At 38.4% G+C, this 19,753-nt stretch overlaps 3 protein-coding genes across 5 annotated transcripts in view; all 3 read left to right on the forward strand.

Annotated features, from left to right (window-relative positions):
• The first annotated feature begins 772 nt into the window (after positions 1–772).
• Positions 773–3,815, forward strand: LOC125231796 (SRSF protein kinase 2). The gene has a single exon (XM_048137376.1). The coding sequence runs from the start codon at positions 888–890 to the stop codon at positions 2,814–2,816; it is 1,929 nt and encodes a 642-aa protein (XP_047993333.1). The 5' UTR covers positions 773–887; the 3' UTR covers positions 2,817–3,815.
• A 3,774-nt stretch (positions 3,816–7,589) lies between these two features.
• On the forward strand, positions 7,590–11,818 carry LOC125231641 (divergent protein kinase domain 1C). Of its 2 annotated transcripts, XR_007177647.1 has the most exons (4): positions 7,590–7,849; positions 8,108–8,305; positions 8,590–8,710; positions 10,386–11,818. XR_007177647.1 is itself a non-coding variant. In XM_048137122.1 (3 exons), the coding sequence occupies exons 2-3, from the start codon at positions 8,129–8,131 to the stop codon at positions 9,631–9,633; spliced, it is 1,221 nt and encodes a 406-aa protein (XP_047993079.1). In that variant the 5' UTR covers positions 7,590–7,849; positions 8,108–8,128; the 3' UTR covers positions 9,634–9,888. The 2 variants fall into 2 exon arrangements, 1 of the variants encoding a protein (XP_047993079.1); XM_048137122.1 differs by lacking the exon at positions 10,386–11,818 and having other exon boundaries at positions 8,590–9,888.
• Positions 11,819–16,126: 4,308 nt separating this feature from the next.
• Positions 16,127–19,753, forward strand: part of LOC125231639 (glycogen-binding subunit 76A) — a 63,909-nt gene continuing 60,282 nt past the window's right edge. For both annotated transcript variants that reach the window (XM_048137119.1, XM_048137120.1), the window contains exon 1: positions 16,127–16,324. The gene's annotated coding sequence lies outside the window, so the exon portion shown is untranslated. The remainder of the gene's footprint in view (positions 16,325–19,753) is intronic.

A 19,753-nucleotide genomic window follows, 5' to 3' on the forward strand; every position in this document is an offset into this window, starting at 1 on the left:
CGCTACCGCGTGTCTAGATAACGTATCCCGATAAAGTTGAGATGGAAACTATAGCCGCTATTAGTACATATGAACACTGATTTAATTGGTCGCGTCGCGCGTACTTTATACGCGTGGAGAAGGAGGCGGCGGTACAAGAGTGACCCACCTGGCCAACATTGAAAAAAAATGGCCTATGTGCACTCGCTTCGCTTGCGCGCACAATATCGCCTCGTATGTACTGATCAACTTAGCACACTGCTATTTATTATACTATTATATAAACTTTTCATAGGGCTTTTTAATTTACGCGCCTGTGTTTTTCTACTAGTTAACAAGTTGGACGCAGGCATCGCAGGGTTTGGCGAGTTTTGAATTAAACCAGAGATTATAGACTTTTAGATTCCTTAAAGCATTACTAGACGGGCGTATCGATCCACGATCTTGGGTGCGTCCTTAACGCACGTATGGCGGACCAGACCACCTTTTACTAGGGGAACAGCCCTCAGATCTCATATTTTTTAAAATGTGTAATTCAATTTTGTAATTACATTAAAATTTGCTATCAAATTTTAATTAGCATTACAATTTTTACATGATTTTTACTTTAACGAAAGTCCTGTTCGTTTTCCTCGAACTTATGTTACATTGGACACACCAATAGCATTGATTCAGTTTATGTTTTTAACCAATCACATGACACGCTTTACTAAAAGATACGGCCTAGGATATTAGATAGAGTATTTATTGAACTTATCATGAAATTTTGTAGCAACATTGAATGGGTTTCGTTCGTGTTCGAGCGCATTTTGTTCTACGACCGGCCGCCATACTCAAACAAAAAGATTGAGATGAAAAGATAAATTTTATATTTATCGGGCGTTATCGAAAGTGTTTTAATTTACTAAATGAGTTCTAAATCAGATGTAAATAGAAGGGTACTCGCCATTCAGGCGAAAAAGAAGCGGCATAAATTAGGAAAAAAGAAAAATCGCGAGGAAGAGCACGGTGGTGGAGGACAAGGAAACGGGCTGCGCAACCAGAATCAGAATCGACTGGAGCCCACGCATAGCTCTTCCAACGAGACGATCGAGGAGGATGAGGACGAGCAATACGACAGCGACGATGAAGAGCAGGAGGACAGCGCAGACTACTGCAAGGGTGGATACCATCCTGTCAAAATCGGAGACTTGTTTCTTAACCGCTACCACGTTACAAGAAAATTAGGATGGGGCCACTTCTCGACGGTGTGGCTCTGTTGGGATCTAATCGACAAACGGTTTGTAGCGTTAAAAGTTGTGAAATCCGCGCCCCACTTTACAGAAACTGCTTTAGACGAAATTAAAATACTAAAATCCGTTCGCGATAGCGATCCCGCTGATCCTAAGAGGAATAAGACCGTACAGCTGCTCAACGACTTCAAGATCACTGGAGTCAATGGCACCCATGTGTGTATGGTGTTTGAGGTCCTAGGCCACCATTTATTGAAGCTTATCCTAAAGTCCAATTATAGAGGTATCCCTCGTGATAATGTGAAGACTATTATACGCCAAGTACTAGAAGGCTTGGATTACCTCCATACTAAGTGCAAGATAATTCATACAGATATTAAGCCTGAAAATGTGTTAGTGTGTGTGGATGAGACCTACATTCGCAAGTTAGCAGCTGAAGCTACCGAGCTACATTCCTTGGGCTTGAGATTGCCCCACTCCTTAATAAGCACTGCACCAAAGGAATTCCAAGAACAAGTAGTGACGGGTAAGATGAGTAGGAATAAAAAGAAGAAATTAAAAAAGAAAGCTAAACGCCAGTCCATGCTGCTCAAGAAACAAATGGAACAAATAGAAGAGATGGAAGAGCAGAAAAAGGTTGAGGTCAGTGATTCAGCACCAATGTCTCAGGACAATGATGATTCTCCACAGACGCCCGAGGAAGCCAGTGTTATTGATACTACCCGCTCGGAAACTGATTCTAACTTAAATGAAGCTAATCTGAATGGCTGCAATGATTATGAAAAAGTAGATGATGAAGCATTTGATACTGATGCTGATGCGGTGCAGGTAAGGAGTAAACCACATGGCTGTGGGGATGATGTTGGCACTCCAATGTCAGAAGGAGACATGACTGATACTCCTCCTTCATTTAATTCAGAGTCCACTAAGGGCAAGTCTTTGGAAAAACAACCTGACCCAGCCTTTGATGTATGTGACCTGGAAGTCAAGATTGCTGATCTTGGTAATGCCTGCTGGGTTCACCGGCATTTCACTGAAGATATTCAAACCAGGCAGTATCGCTCCCTTGAAGTGCTGCTTAGTGCGGGGTATGGAACATCTGCGGATATTTGGAGCACTGCCTGTATGGCTTTTGAACTGGCTACTGGAGACTATTTGTTTGAGCCTCATTCAGGAGATGGCTACAGCAGAGATGAAGACCATCTGGCACACATCATTGAGTTGCTTGGAGACATTCCTAAGCGTATTGCTGCTTCTGGGAAGTATTCTAAAGTATTCTTCAATAAGAAAGGAGAGTTGAGGAATATAACAGGTCTGAAGCCGTGGGGTTTAGTGTCGGTCCTCACAGAGAAATATGAATGGAGTCACACTGATGCAGAGGAGTTTGCTGACTTTTTGAAGCCCATGTTAGATTTTGATCCTAACCGGCGCGCCACTGCATATGAGTGCCTTCAACACCCATGGCTGAAAATAGCAAATTCAGAGCTGAAAGAAAAGAAGGAAAAGAAAGAGAAAGAGTCATCCGTGAACTCCACTCCAAACATGGAAGAGATGTCGCAAACTGATAAACCATCAAAGAGGAGGGTTAAGAAAGTGTATACATAGCCCAGATCATAATATGCCAGAGTGCATACTTTTTGTTTCTTTGGTATTTTGTTGTATAAGCTCATTGTATACACTCACATTGCTCGCTCTCTGTTACTCGAGTGAATCCCTGAGCATTCATTAAATCAGTAGTGTTGACTTACAAGTATTCAGTGTTTTAAAATCAAAGTTTATTTATAGATTTGTTTGTGAATAATTTGTAACTTCATTGTTTAATTAGCAATTCCTAATTTGTAAAACAAAATTGTATCCATCTATTGAGATAATGCTGAGACACAAGTCTCACAAGTGGCTGTGTATATAATACTGGCCACTTATTAGTGGTGACATGTTTGAACAAACTTATTGGCATTATTGAATATAATATCATGAATTACCCAAACTGTACAGATAGCTTTAGGAAAAATTGTGATGTATGACATGTAGACAATATAGGTTTTGTCACATAAATCTTAGGAATTTATTAGTTGACATAGTTCAGCACCTAAATCCACCTAGAAATTGAGGAGTGTAATGTGAAGTCATGCATGCATACTGTAGCCCAGGAGTTCCCAACCTGTGAGTTGTGTTCCCTAATTTAGCATAAAAGCAGATTGAGTGTAAGATGCCTTAGCATAATAAATAATGAACTGGACACCAACAGGAGCCCAGCGCAACAAAACAGTTGGGAACTCCTGCTGTAGCCTCTCAGGTAGTATGTTCACGTAATAGTCTAAGTTTTTGTTTTATCACTATCACAATAGAAATCTCATAATATAAACTTTAGGGAATAAGACAGTATTTGTAAAGCCACACCTCCGAGACTGCCTTTTTATATTTTGATGAGTCATCTAAATTTAACATTGGCTGGAGTGCAGATATTCGGGAGGATGTATAGTATGGTGTCCTCTGATCCAGCTTATAGTTATTATTTATCATAGATCCCAATTTACATGACCATTTGTATTAATTATATCTGCAAATTTACATAAATAAAATGTCAAAACGAGCTTGTTATTATTATGAGTTTTAATGTAGATTTGTTTATTAACATTGTTACGTATGTTCAGTCAAATCAGACCCAGAGCTCTGCCATCATGGAACTGCATTGGTGCTGCAAATGAAATTGTATGATCTCTGCCTATCAATCAATAAAATTGGACATGGTTGTATGTGGTAACCCGGGGTTTAACCTCTCGTATGCTTAGGAGCAGATCTGCTCCATATTGTTTCAACTTTAACATGTAGTTATTATGACTAATATATTAATGACAATTTTTTGACAGACGCATACGAAAGGTTAATTTTGCTGAGTGTACCCGATGCACATTAATAACTTTGTATAGTTCTCAGAAAAACTGACAAAGTTTTGTCCCTGATTACTTCCATTAGAATTTTCTGAGAACTATGGTTTTTTTGTACCTTTCAATATGACACGCTTGGCGTAGTCACAATGAATAAAACAGTTGTACACAGCAATACGAGGTTTGTCCTATCTGCGCAAGCAACCTGTATCTTTACAAAACACTTTTATCTTGACATGGCCCTAGTATAATTTGACCTCTATGTTCGTAACGGCTATTATTGTACGGAGGTTACATTTGTATTGGTTGCCGGGGTTATGAATAGCAGGCCCTGAACATTTTTCCAAGGTGGAGCAGGAAACGTAATTGTAATCCGAGTCAAACTACGCACCCAGAGAGTTTATACAGATGTAGATATGAGTACTGTGGTTTCATTGCATAGATAGGTATAGTGTCGACAGCTATATCTGATTCATTCCTATTCAATTCTAATAGCATTCCCACACGTTTTATGTGAAGGTAACGCGCTAGGATTTGATTTAGTTTGATGTTTTACAGTTCACATATTCCTAGTATTGGTGTGGTGAAAAATGTTGTGTGTTTCACTGGCAAATTTTGTTTAACCTACGTGCTTTGAGAGTTTTGAGACCCACGCAACGCTCATGATTCGACATTTTGAACCACTCGCTACGCTCGCGATTCAACATAGGATTTTTTAGTTATCCTATATACATACTACTTATACCCAGGTACTTTACCGGAATCGGTTCAGCCGGCTAATCCGAACATGTCCGAACTGACAATCGTTGACGCTCCCCGTGGCGATCGAAACGCAGTCGGTTTTGACGCGCCACTACAGAAGAGCGATAGGGAGAGCTGTGCGTAGCTGAATGCACCAGCGCTCACGATAATATCTCTTTCGTAGCTATCTATCTCTATCGCTCTTGCGTATTGGCGCGACAGAGCCAGACTACCTTTCTGCGGCGTTTCGCGTCGCAAAAATGCCATTCGGCTACGGGGCCAGGGTAGGTACGTAACCAAAATGCACAAACGCTTACGATAGAGTCTATTCGGAAAGAGAAGAGTCGTGAAATGAATGGGGTGAGGGTCCAATCATAGATCGATAGATATTTATGGTCATTAAGGCCTAGTAGGTATACCTGGGTATACCTAGTTTTTATAAGCGCGAAGTTGTGACAGGTGGCAGACAGACAGTGTTTGCGTTCGCATATTGTGTACAATATCAATAACGACAATAACTAATCGTTGTCGCCCGCTATTTGTAAGGGTAGAGCTAAGGTCAACCGGGTTATTGGTGTCTGGTGGTGTAAACGAGTCTTTTCATACGGAGTAATTACGACAGAAGTGCAGAAAAAGTATGTTCGAAACGAATGGCGGTAAATTGACACGAGTTACGAGTTTCCTCTTCTCGTGTCTCGAATTTTCTCTTTTCCCCACTTGTATCGTAATGTAATCGATCGGATATTGGAACTATGACAGCCGTAAGTACTTATAGTACAGTTAAAGTTTGGTGACCGAACGTAGATAGTTAATTGCATTCGTTCTAAAATATTCCGTTTAGAACAGCGCTGGCCAAAATATGAAGGAATTTTAGGGGCGGACCAGAATTGCACCAAAAATGCATTTATAGTAATGCTTGGAAGGACCGGTGGCGGGCCGGATACAATCGGTTTAGAAGCTGTTTTCAAAAGACGCATTTATGTCCTTATATGTGTACTTACTTGATACTTCCCATTTTGGGACCAATTCCATACCCATAGCAACCCATAGGTAAGATTTATGTAAAGTACATTAGGTACTTTAGGTAGGTAAATCATCATATTATAAGGTAAACATATTTTCCCCTCACTAGCTCGGAAACACGTGTTTTGTCCTTTAATACCAGTGGGTAAAAACGCATTTTATCCACTAGTGGGTAAAGTAATTTGACCTTGAATAAAGTCAAATTAACTACTTTAAAATTGATAAAAGAAGGTGAATCTAGTAATAAAGATGATTTACCACCCGTGGAACTACTGGAAGCAGTATGAAACGCATTTTTTGCGTTGTAGTTTCCTCGCTATAGTGAGGGGAAAAGTTTTGTGTTACCTACACTCGGGTGCAAATGTATTTTACTTCTCGTGTGTTAAATCTTATACTTTTAAACGAGCAATTCTTGTATATTTATTTATATATATATTTATTTACACTGACGATCTCGGAAACCACTCTAACGATTTCGCAGAAATTTGTTATGTGGGGGTTTTTGGGGGTGAAAAATCGGTCTAACTTATCCTTCGGTCCCGGAAAACGCGAATTTTCGAGTTTTCATGCGTTTTTCTTCGCGCGCCATCTCGTGTGCAGTAGTTGTACTGTTAAGACAGAATTCTTTCTACTATTTATTGCAAACACTAGATGGCGACACAGGTCAAGGCTAAAACGAATAGAAAAATACACTATTTGAGTTTTTGTGGCGAAATGCGCGCCATCTCGTGTGGAGTAGTTGTGTTGTTAAGGCTGAGAATTCTTTCGCTCGATGTAGGTACTATATTCATTTTTGAACTAGATGGCGACACATGTCAAGGATACGAAACAGAACCGAGCGAAGCTCGGTTGCCCAGATATTAACTATTCAACGAAGTTGGTTTAGCCGTTTAAGCGAGTACCTAGAGGTAATAGATAAGACAATAAAGTGCTTTAAGGGATAGGGAATAGGGCACAGACTATTATGAGATACTGCACGGGAAGCATGGTCGCGCGATCGTAATTTGTAAGTGCGATAGGGACGGCCTGATATTTTATCGTCTATCGCGTGACCATGCTTCCCGTGCTGGAATAGGGATTCATAACATAAGGGACCGTGACTGTCCTAAGTTAAAAAGGACATTATGTTACTACGATTTAGTATGATATTTAATGAAACATACGATTTTTTGGTTAGCATCAAGTTAGCATGGTAGAATGGCACCACAATGGCACGTTCCGATATTTTTCTAGACCTCGATATATAAACCAACAATAAAAGAGTACACAAATGTAAACTTGTGTACTCCTATGTGTAATACTCTGTGACAATTTTAATCAATGATGAAATTGATAAATCTCGCACTAAAACAATGAAATTAAAATAGGTACCTGCTATAATATTTTGAAGAAATTCGAACGCCCGAAAGCTGCGTTCAGCTGCCATGCTTCATAATCGCAGGCACTGATCGCAGGCTGCTAACAGATTTAGGGTTAAATTGAGTTTGAAAATTCAGTGTATTACTTAAAGTAATACGAGTGTCTAATAATAAACAATTATTGTTATTTATGTACTCAAAACTACGTTTTTATATTCGTTTTTCTTTTGATTATGCGAAAATAATTATCTTATTGTGATCGCACTTTCTATTTGACATCCTACTGACACTTGACACATTTTGACAGATTGACAGTTGGCAACTTGGCAGATTACATTACAGATACAGACAGTTTACTTACACCAAAGTTATTTATACTAAAGAAATAATTATTATTGTCGGGATAGCCGCCGCTTTTTATTTAATTATTATTGTATTTCGTTTGTATTTGTGCTACTTAATTCGATTAAACATATAGAACCCGGTTTAGTTCATTTAGTAAAACTGCATTGGACTTTTCAACAAACAAGTTGACGTTAAACGCAAATGCCTACTGCATTGCGGTGTCCAGACTTTGCCAATGGAGAGTTTGTTTTAAATATGCTTGCTAAAATAAAAGGCTAACTAAGTAAGTATGTAATATATAGGTGTAAATTTTAATAACTTGTATTCAAAAGTTACAAGTAACCAGAAATACAGTGTCAAGTCAGAGGAGTATACGGAATAATAAACTTATCAGGCGCTTTTCCGATGTATGCCCATCCGAAAGACGCCGAAAAAAAATTTAACGGCCCTTGCCCATTCTAAATATAATTCATAGTTTACTGTATTTATCTTATAATCTTAGTTTACTGTATTTGTCTTATAATTATTTTTCTTATTTCAGGTTTTGACTTTCTACTACATAATGAACAATTTTTGTCATCTATGGATATGGATCTCAGCCCAGCTGTATAAGTGTGTTAAAAGAAGGCTCGTCCTTGTTGGTTTGGGATCTTTAACTGGTTTTACACTAGTAATTATTTTATTGAAATGGAGCTTTACATGTTCTAATATTCAGCCAGAAAAATATGTGAAAAATATTGTAAGTATTTATTTTAAAACTAAGTGTGCACGGGAAAACATCCTACTGTGTTGATTGCTAGAAAGCTGCTTTGTCAGTTTATTCATAATAAAGATACAAGTAAATCTCACTTTAATGGTTACCGACAAAGTGGGATGTTTTACTAAACACACTCACAAACAACAAATAATATTTATCCAAATTTAATTTAATAATATTTATTGCATTTTTTTTTAACCTTTCTTTTTTGTCGTATAATCACAGATTTATACAAGTGTAATGAATCTGAGCATGTTTTTTTCCAGTGTACTGATTACCATAGCGGAACCTCCATTGGAAGTCTGTGTGAAGAACTTTGTAATCCAGACAAGACTCCCTCCATTTCCTGCCATAATTTCCACACCAGCAAGGATGCAGTGTTCTCAGGTATCCATGGTAACCATAGCGTGGTGTTCAAGTTGCCTAAAAAAATATCAAACTATGAAAGCCTGCACTGGTTAGATACTGCAAATAAAAAGATTTATCCTTCCGAAATAGATTTTACAAATATGATTGTAACAAATGTAAAACTTAAATTTAATATTTTCTTAAACCATATTGTTGCTAAGAAAATGTCACATATTAATTATTCAGCAAGCCACCATAGGGACGTAGAAATGGAAAATGTATGGGCTTTATTGCAAGACAATGAGTATCTTGTTTTGTTGTTATATGAAAAATTCGATGTTTTCCCTCGTTTAGAGGGGTCATGTGGCTCACTGTATGCTGTACAGAAATTGAATACAATATCAAGGTACTGGCATCTGATAACACTTTATGATAGCAGAAGCGAGTGGGTGAAAAGAGTAAAGCTTTCGGTGATGATACTAGATTTCTTGTTACATTTAGAACATGTTCTACCTGAGCCACTTCATATCTGTGATATCAAGATGGACCATTTTGGAGTGACAAATGATTTCAAGAAAATCAAATACCTAGATCTTGACTCTGTTCACCCACTTAGCGTAACAAATAGGCTTACTGGCGATGGGTCAGATTGCAAGCAGCACAGTGATTGTGATTTAAAAGACTGCCGATCTTTTTGTAACCTGATGACGTTTAAATGTCAGCATGGGGTTGCTAATAATAACCTGCAGGTTGTGTGTGAGAAGATATTTCTGGGCTGGGTGTTGTCTGGTCGGGTTATGGTGCCAGGGCTGTTGCTTGGGCCGCGGTCGCCCCGCGTCCTTATCGACATATTAGAGCTCTGCGCCAACCCTGACGGTGAAGCAGGCACACCACGAGCACCGGCTTCTAAAGAGATTAGGAACAGACTTCATAAACTACTTACTCATTTATCTTTATCTTAATGAAATGCACTGTGATATTACCTTAGATAATGTAGGTGTTACCATTTTCTAGTCACAATTTTTAAAGTTATTGTTTAAGTAGTTTTTAATGGTATCAGAACTTGCAATGCTTGGAGTGACAATAAGGTTGCACCAAATTGTGATAGCTAGGTTTTAGACTTCATTAATAGGTATTAAATATATAACATTTGTTTCTCATGTGCCTTTAAATGAGATTTAAAAAAGGGTTGTTACATCTAGTTGTAGTCAATTTTAATCTAAACATTAAATAAATGTCATATACAAAGAAAAAGTTTTTTTTTTTTTTGTATATGACATTTATTTAATGTTTAGAACATAATAGTAGTGTTACTACTTAAAATAACAAGTTAAAATATTTTCTATGAAAGTAATTTAATTTGTTCTTAGAGGGCAATTTTAATCTATGATTCTGATAGGAGGTACATACTTCAAAACTTAATCCGGTTGCCAACAATAGTTCTTCCTTACATAATAGATCAATTAACTAATTGTACTTATTCAAGTAATTGCGCACGAGGTTTTTATGGTCAGGATCTTACGAGCCTACTGCGAGCACCAAAGTTTTATCCGACGACTTGCCTGCGGTCCTGGGTTCGAATCACGATAAGGACATTTATTTGTGTAATGAGCACATATTTGTTCCTGAATCATGGATGTATTTCTATGTATATGTATAAGTATTTGTATATCATGTGTATATTTATTTTACATCTTTCGTACTGCGCTCCCAGGCCGGCCGCAGTAAAGAGAACTTGCTGAAGTGGGGCGCCCTACACGGCTCAGATACCCAATGCTCATGTGGGACGGCTCCACAAACGATGGAGCACATGCTGTCCTGTCCAGCGTGCCCATTCGCCTGCTCTCAACAGGACCTCCGTGATGCGACAGACAGGGCGATAAATGTCGCTACCTTTTGGGCCCGCACAGTCTGAGACCATCGACACGAGAAGAAGACATCTTTCGTACAAGTATTAGAGCATGATGCCCTCAATTTGCGAACATCGGTTTCCACATTTTCCGCATCTGGTCCTCTGGCTAAGTGTGATGCGACGAACGCCCATACTCACAGAGGCCGGTCGAATGAAAATAGGTACATAATAATCTTACTCCATATATTAAATACCTACCTTAAAACATTTCTTAAATTCAATGTTCAACTCAGTGCGAGCGGCAGGTATCAAGAGGACTTAGGCCTGATTTAGACGGGGTGCGAAACTGCGAACTCGCATGCGATTTTAGATACATTTCTGAATGTTAAGGTAACAAACAACTCAGAGCATCAATCAAATGCGCAATGTAATGAAACTCGTATACGAGTTCTCGTACCGTCTAAATGGGCCCTTAGTCTTAGTACGTTAGTACCTAATTTTTTTTCTGTTCACAAAAAAAGTGCAGTGAATTCTAGTCATAATTTTTAACAACGGAGAAGTTTTGCCTCGTGCGCAAACTACTTATATATATGTAGGTAGTGGAGTATAAATTCTGCACTATTTAAATGTAGATGCAATTGTTCACTTTTGGGATTATACTTAGGTATAATATTATTTTCTCCAGTAAAAAAGTATGTAAAAATATAACGTCGATTTCACGAAGTAGGTTTTACAATGTTCTCTAGACGTTAGCATTCTGTTGTGTCCCTGACTTTCCTCAAATTCTTAAGTAGTAGATAATCGGTAACAACGTTCTAATTTTATTATAGCATGATCGTGACAAACTAAAGGAAAGTAAGAATGTTGTCAGTTCGAATTCGTACAAATTTTATTGAAATATTAACGTTTGTTAATAGTTTCACTTATAATTTACTTTTTTAGATTTCGTCAACTCAAAAACGATGCTATGAAATAAAACCGTTGTTACCGATCACTAAGTTAGTGATAGTATCAAATAGTCTTTCTTAGATTAATGAATTAGGGCACAAACATTTTACATATTTAGGTATTTTCAAATCCACAGCCGCCTAAGTCATTACAAATATTACAATAAATAACTCACTTTTAAATATCATCAATTACAATATGGCAAACATTTACAAGTATGTAATTTCAAAGTGAGTTTATGTGGTTGTATAGTCAAGTCATATCATTTAGTCTTTAAATGAAACTTCTAGTCACAAATCAGTCTGTATAATATATTATTTGAATAAACGTCCAATGGGAAACATGGAATACTATGATGATCGTTTGATTTTTCCTGAGAATCCTATAAATGAAAACGACGTTTAGGTGTGAGATTTAAAGAGAGACAAAGTTCTAAATACAAAAACAAAGTATATAATAACAAAGACATATATTTAACTCCGTATAGAAAGACGAAGTCTAAGAAAAAAACGTACCTCAGTACCATACAGAAAAAGGTACGGTGGCCTAGATGGCATTACACTTCAGCTCAGCTAGATGGCGCTAATATTAATATTTGACATTTTAAAACATATCAAGCTAAGAATATGGGCCAAATTGTCAAAACTGAGGTCCTAAAGTTTTAAGCCTGTGACAATGTGATTACACATTTCACTTCGACAGTAATTCTCTATAATACTTGATCCTCTTTGGTAATAATAAATGCTCATGGTGTTCGAAACTGCAACAGCGCCATCTGCCAGTATAATTGTGGAGAGTCCTTAATTATGTCTATTTTCTTTGTGCAACTTTTCGTCATAAGTGGGACTGCTATTATAGTGGTAGCTATTCTGTATTCTGCTAACTATTACTTACTCTATGTCCACCCGAATACTGAATATTCAGCAAAATGACCGAATAAGCCAAATATCGAATGAATTCGTGGCATTTCTATTAGAAATTGTGCTAAGAAATTGTCTATGACAGTTGCCAACGTAAGTTGTCTAAATACAAAAACAAAACTGGCGTTTTGAAAACTACAACAGCGCTATCTATTAGGAGTTAAAACTTTATTCAGGAACAACTGATCTATCGTGTACTCCAGAGACAGATAGATTTTCGCATTTGAAATACAAATATGGATCATCCATTTATATATAAGTTAACCGTTACGAAATATGTATGATAGGTATACATAGATAGGGCTGCCTTCCTTAGTCACTGTTACCTACATTTTTAGATATAGACCGTCAACCAAATCTTGTCACTAGAAAAAGGCGGCAAATTTGAAAAATCGCGGGCTAGCAACACTAGTTTTGAAAATCGGTGGAAATTCGCGTGTCATTTGTATCTTATCTGTGGAAATCTCTACCCCAAGCCTCCCTAATAACAAAGTTTGTGAAATGCATATATTAATCCTTGACTTCTTTATGAATTAGATAATGTATTGAAAAGGGATGGATATATGCTAGTTATTTCTCGTTTTGGTAGGTGGTCAGTAGGTTCTTGTTTTGCTAGGGATGTTACTTTGTCGATTCTTTTATCGATAAAATACACGCTTACTCATGTTCTCACCTTAAAAATAATATAAACTTGATACATATAAAAGTAACGAAAACATACAGTATCTATTATAAATATTTCATTAGGATTATTATATATGGCTTTTTGACCATGAAAGTCACATATTCATACTGTATTCTTGGCTAACCAATCTAACCATACCTACGGATTGCAAATAAATGGTTTGTTTATGTACTCAATACCTACATAACCGCTCATTATTCTTCTCTTACTAAGGCCCATATCACATTATCATATATATTTCATCATAGATGTGTATGTCTCCCTTCCCCTTTAACGCGAAGAAAAAGGACGGCATGTTGTCTGTGATCATGTGATTTCTATGATAGTGCAATATCGGCCTAAATAGTATGTGTAAAAAATACGAGTACGCAAAGACCTAAGTAAAATGCTTTTATTTAGCATCTATCTCATGTGAAATCCACCACTCAATCTACTTACCTCAATAATATCTTCTCTACCAAATGGAAAATAAAACAAACGGCAGTGTAGGTGACATAATTTATTATTTCAATAGTTTCAACTATTTTTAGTTTCTTTTAATCATCTATGAGAATATCTGGAAAAACTAAAAAATATTAATGGTTGAGTTCGCTAGACCTGTTACATTACCAGGTCCGTGATGCCTACCAATAAACATTCATGTCCTTTTTATTGAATGAATGTCGATAGGGTTATTATCCCTGACGTCGATAAAAATTACACAATTTACACATCACTATCATATAAACATAACCTAAAATCAGTTTGAATAAATATCGAAAAAACCGGCCAAGTGCGAGTCGGGCTCGCGCACAAAGGGTTCCGTAGCAGCAAATATAATAAACTTATTATGTCAATTTATACACCTGCCAAAATTACAGTTAAATCAACCTATCTCAAAAACTATAAGAGATACTTTGATCAAACCAAAAATCGTTGAAAGAGTTAATTAGCATGCATCACCTCTATTTTTTTTAGAATTTTATACCCCGTAGTTATAAAAATAGAGGGGGGGGGGGGACATACTTTTTACGACTTTGAGAGCTGATATCTCAAAAACCGTTCACTTTAAGAAAAATGTTTTTTAGAAAACTTTATATCATTTTAAAAGACCTTTCCATTGATACCCCACACGGGTATGTACATCGAAAAAAAAATTTTCATCCCTCAGTTACATGTATGGGGGCCCCACCCCCAATTCTTTTTTTACTATTTAGTGTCATAATTTTGTAGCGGTTCATACAACACATATTCCCATCAAATTTCATCACTGTAGTACTTATAGTTTCCGAGTAAATCGGCTGTGACAGACGGACAGACGGACAGACGGACAGACGGACAGACGGACATGACGAAACTATAAGGGTTCCGTTTTTGCCATTTTGGCTACGGAACCCTAAAAAATTATCTCCGTAAACCCCTATTCATTTTTAAATATCTATCCAATAATATACCACACATTAGGTTTGAAATTAATAAAAAAAATCACTCCCCTCTTTACGTGTAGGGGGGGTCCCTAATATATTTTTTTCCACTTTCTATTTTAGGTACCACTTTGTCAGCGTGATTGGCATACATAGTGGTACCAAATTTCAGCGTTCTAGTGCTAACGGTCTCTGAGATTATCCGCGGACGGACGGACGGATGGACAGACATGGCGAAACTATAAGGGTTACTAGTTGACTGCGGAACCCTAAAAAAGAAAGTGCGTACGCACAAAGCGTTCGCCGGGTCATCTGGTTATCAATAACTTTAAAATAAAAACAATCTTAAAGGCCTACTGAATACTGATGGGCCAATAAGGGGAGTTTACTGATATTCGAGGTCATTGACCCGTTAACGGTCTTGTTTGCGAGTGCGCACGCGCCGCGACCTTGACAAGAAAAATAGAAATAGATCCGATTAAAAAGTTATCTCAATGACATTCGCGATTGTTTAATATAGGGAAAAGTCAGTGAAGATCAAGCTTGTTTTTAACCGTCGCCTCATATCTCAAGAAGGACGGTTATCAAGTCGTCTGTATGTTTTTTTTTTTATTATTTTTTTTAATGTTTGTTCCTCGATATCTCCGTCGTTACTGGACCGATTTTGAAAATTTTTTTTTTTGGTTGAATGTATATGCATACAGATTACATGACACAACTTATTGTGTCAGCTGTGGAAGCGTATCGTTACTACTCCATGTTATGGCCCCTGTACACACATGGCCAACGGTTCCACCAGCCCTTTGTGAAACCCCTTGGCCAAGATAAGAGCCGCTGTTTACACATTGGCGAACCAATCACTTGGCATTGGCTCTTCATGAAAGATGGACGTGGAATGGAAAAGTCTAGGAAATTCTAGATCATAGACATTGGCAGAAAAATTTGATTAAAAAATAATAACCCCGTAGTAAAATTAAATTATTTGAAATATTAACAATTTTTTTAATATTATGATAAGAACATTTATCTTTTTTAGGAAATACATTAAACATTTGCAAGGTTATTTTATTTCCTAAAATCTACACTATTATTGACATAGATAAACTTATTATTTTCGTAAATATTTCACTACCGTCCTCTCTGACGGCTGACGACCAACTGAATGAAGCGCCAACGTGTAAACGCAGTTGGCCATTGGCGCCAAGATCCTTTGATGTGTGGACAAAAAACCGACACGAATCGGTTGGCCGGCAAGCGCAAGCGCCAACTGCCAACTTACGGCCAAGTAGCCCTCTACACACATGGCCAAGGGGGTTGGTGGAACTGTTGGCCATGTGTGTACAGCGGCCATAATACGACCAGGCCCCGTAGCCGAATGGCATTTCTCCGACGCCAAACGAAAGCGATACGCCGCTGGCTCTGTCGCGCCAATACGCAAGCGCGATAGAGATAGATATCTACTAGCGCTTCGTTTCGTGAGCGATTGTGCCATTCGGCTAGCCACCCTGATATGCATATTTGGAATGATTTCGACCAAAACAAACCGATGTGACTCCCGAAAGTTTGCCAGAGGTCAGAATTAATTTAGGTTGGCGGTATTATGGGCGCCGCGACGCATGCGCGACGCTGCGGGCGACCTTCCGTCGTCCTTCCTCGCCAGTCGCCAGTCGACGGCGCACGCCGTTCCGCCGCACATGTAGATAAAAAACACACGTAGAAAGTGGCCTAACTTTCGCTTTCTTTCGCGTTTGCAGGCTTCCGTACTGAGGGCCTGCCGCGTAGTGTTGTGATGTGCGAGTGAAGTAGCCAGGGCTACGGGTTTCTGGATACCGGCGCGAAATACAGGTACTCGCATTTTGTAAACATGCGTGCATGTTTTATAACTTGTATATTTCGTGTGCCCGATTAAAAATGTTGGCGAATGTTTTGTGGCACGTGCCGGTGAGTAAAGTTTAGTGGAAAAGGGTCGTATGAAACGTAAATATTAAACTAGCCGGTTTTTAACCGGCTTATTTTGATAACATAGACTGACCTTCACCTTTAACTCAAGTTCAACGCACGGTAACTAACAATACATAATTAAGGTTATGCATTTGTGAGAACTGATAAATAATGGATGACACTACGCTGTACTATCTCACCCAGGGTGACCCGGATAACCCGGGTCGTACATACGTCGTTTTTGTGTGGTATTGCGCAACTTTTGGTAGGACAAACTCCAAGGATAATTGTGAAAAATTTCATGGGCACATACTACTCTCAGTACATGGATGTAGCGAATAAGATGTTTTTGAAGATCGAAGTGCATTTGGTATAGTTTTGAAAATGATGCGGATTATTTTCTGGAAACATCTTTTCATCGTGACTCAGCCGAAAATGTGTTTACGTCTACCATGTTCGTAAAAAAGATACGAAAGTGATATTCTTATGTAAGTACACTTACCTATTCGCCAAACTTATCGAAAAGTGTTTCACCGTACAAACAGTAAAATTGGCGAGAGTTTTAAATAAGGTACAGCGGGACAAATATCGACTGGGGGCAAATGTAACTGGTAAATTTTTTCCATGATTTACAATGTTTTCATTATTAAGTAGAGTGTCCACCGGTTATACATATGGTAGGCGTGTTCAGTGGATACATGTAGAACTCAACATCATAGTGTAATAATGGAAAAAATAGAATAAGTAGTTACAATTGCCCGCCAGTCGAGATTTTGCCACAATGTACCTTAACTATGAACATGCAAGTTTATTTAAACTTTTTGACAAGCAGCAACGTCTGCAATCGATGTCACTAGGCTTAGAATTTAGAATACATTTAGGTAAGTGAAAAATGACTGACTTGGGTGTGACTTGAACTCCTAACCTCTGGATCGAGAACACCCAAGGCATTTATTTACCTACCACCTTTAAATTGAATATTAAGCCTAGGTAAATTTACTTATTTGTCTATGGTAGACAAATAAGTAAGTCTATGTCCAATCAAGGAGAAGTCCTCCCGTGCCGATGTGGATAAGGAGGGGTTCACACTGGTGCAAAGGAAGAGCAAGGCGCGTAGGGCGCCTCGTAAGACTCTGTGTGGTACCGCGGAGCCGATTACTTCTGGTCTGCGAGTTGCTACACCGAGTAAAGCGCTCTACGTGTCGCGCTTGCATTACTCCGCCGGGGCTGATGAGGTGGTGGAGTATGTTCGCCGGAAGACTGGCTACACGCTGAGGGTGCAACAGCTGCAGTCGCGCCACTACGTGCACTTCACTTCATTTGTTGTGCGCGTGCCACGCACGCTGCAGGACACCATCGCGTGCGCAGACTTCTGGCCGAAGGGTGTGGTATTTCGGCGGTTCCGGGGCAACCTGCCGAATCCTACACCGAGTCAGACGACGCAACGGAGCCACGCTGTTACGTCGTCGCCCAAATCTAATGTTTAATTTGTATTCTTTTTTGTTATATTTATCGTTTATGTCTTGTTTTGTATTTTGTAGTTTCACAGTGCCTTAGTGTAAACTGTAATGCTGTGTTACTTTTTGATTAAATAAATAAATAAATAAATAAATAAATGGTATAGCTATTTTTATGCCATTTTTCGTAAACTCTTGGTACGTTCATCCCGCGTTACTTTTATATCCTGGTTTCCTCTATCTACTACCTACCCATTTTTTTTCAAGTCGGTAACTAATACCTATTTATGTTAGTCACCATGCTGACGAAATAACATCTTTTGGCAACGAAGGGGATTACCCTACACGAAAATATTGTCACGATATCGTTATCAGAAACACGCCATTTGACATTAGACATTACGTAGATAATGATGATTAATGTCTTACGTATTTCGATTATCCAAGAAATACTGTTTACATAGGTGTAAACCGCGTGAAGGTATCGCTGGTCGCCGCCGGCTTATATCATAAACCTTATTCATAATTTAAATGCAAATGTCTTTATTTAGAAATATAGATAATATTTACAAAATTATTGAACATATAGAAACATTTATTTTCTACTATTTCTCGTAACGTCAACGTTTGTACAGGTTTGAATATTTCCATAAAACTCCCGCCGAGCCGTACATGAGCGTTTTGAGCGCGTGGCGTGAGCGCGGGGCGCGATGAGAGCGTGCCGCCAGCGACGCGTCCCGCTCAGGCCCCGCTCGCGCCACGCTCTCAAAACGCTCATGTGTGGCGGATGTCCACACCGAGCACCGCTTTAATTACGAAAACATTACGATGTTTTCAATAAAAGTGACACTCAAAAAAGGCCTAAGCCACTGTCGATTAAGCTTATACATTTCGCCCTTATGGTAAGCAACTATATGGTATCATTTACTTAAGAACGTCACATATGTAGACTCAACAAAGAAATGAGTAAGCTATAGGCCACCACTCATAAATTACAATCACGGGGCTGTAATGTAACGCAAGGCAATTGACTAAACGGACACCAGTAAGAAATTCTTGTTAAAGTTGAGTTGATCGCCGTCCTTTTCTCACTAGTTATAGAATTGTACCCATATTAGTATTAGTCGCTTTTTAGGGTTCCGTAGTCAACTAGGAACCCTTATAGTTTTGCCATGTCTGTCTTGTCCGTCCGTCTGTCCGCGGATAATCTCAGTGACCGTTAGCACTAGAAAGCTGAAATTTGGTACCAATATGTATATCAATCACGCCGACAAAGTGCAAAAATAAAAAGTGGAAAAAAATGTTTTATTAGGGTATCCCCCCTACACGTAAAGCGGGGAGTGATTTTTTTTTTCATTGCAATCCTAACGTGTGATATGTTGTTGGATAGGTATTTAAAAATGAATAAGGGTTTCCTAACATCGTTTTTTGATAATAATCATATTTTCGGAAATAATCGCTCCTAAAGGAAAAAAAGTATGTCCCCCCCTCTAACTTTTGAACCATATGTTTAAAAAATATGGAAAAAATCACAAAAGTAGAGCTTTATAAAAACTTTGTAGGAAAATTATTTTGAACTTTATAGGTTCAGTAGTTTTTGAGAAAATTACGGAAAACTACGGAACCCTACGCTGAGCGTGGCCCGACACGCTCTTGGCCGGTTTTTTACCTTCGGAGGGCCATCTGTACCGAAAAACGTCGTACGATACAAAATTCCTGGTTATCTCGAATCGATTGTAAGCTTTATCAAGTTATAAGATTTCCGAACCAGTGCCCTGCGTGGGTGTCCGGCTGCCGGCCGATGGACAATTTAATGCCAATAAAAAGAAATTATTGTCCGACGGGCAGACACGCACTTACAGTAAGACACAGGAAG

Source organism: Leguminivora glycinivorella, chromosome 12 (genome assembly GCF_023078275.1).
Source record: "Leguminivora glycinivorella isolate SPB_JAAS2020 chromosome 12, LegGlyc_1.1, whole genome shotgun sequence".
NCBI lineage: Eukaryota > Metazoa > Arthropoda > Insecta > Lepidoptera > Tortricidae > Leguminivora > Leguminivora glycinivorella.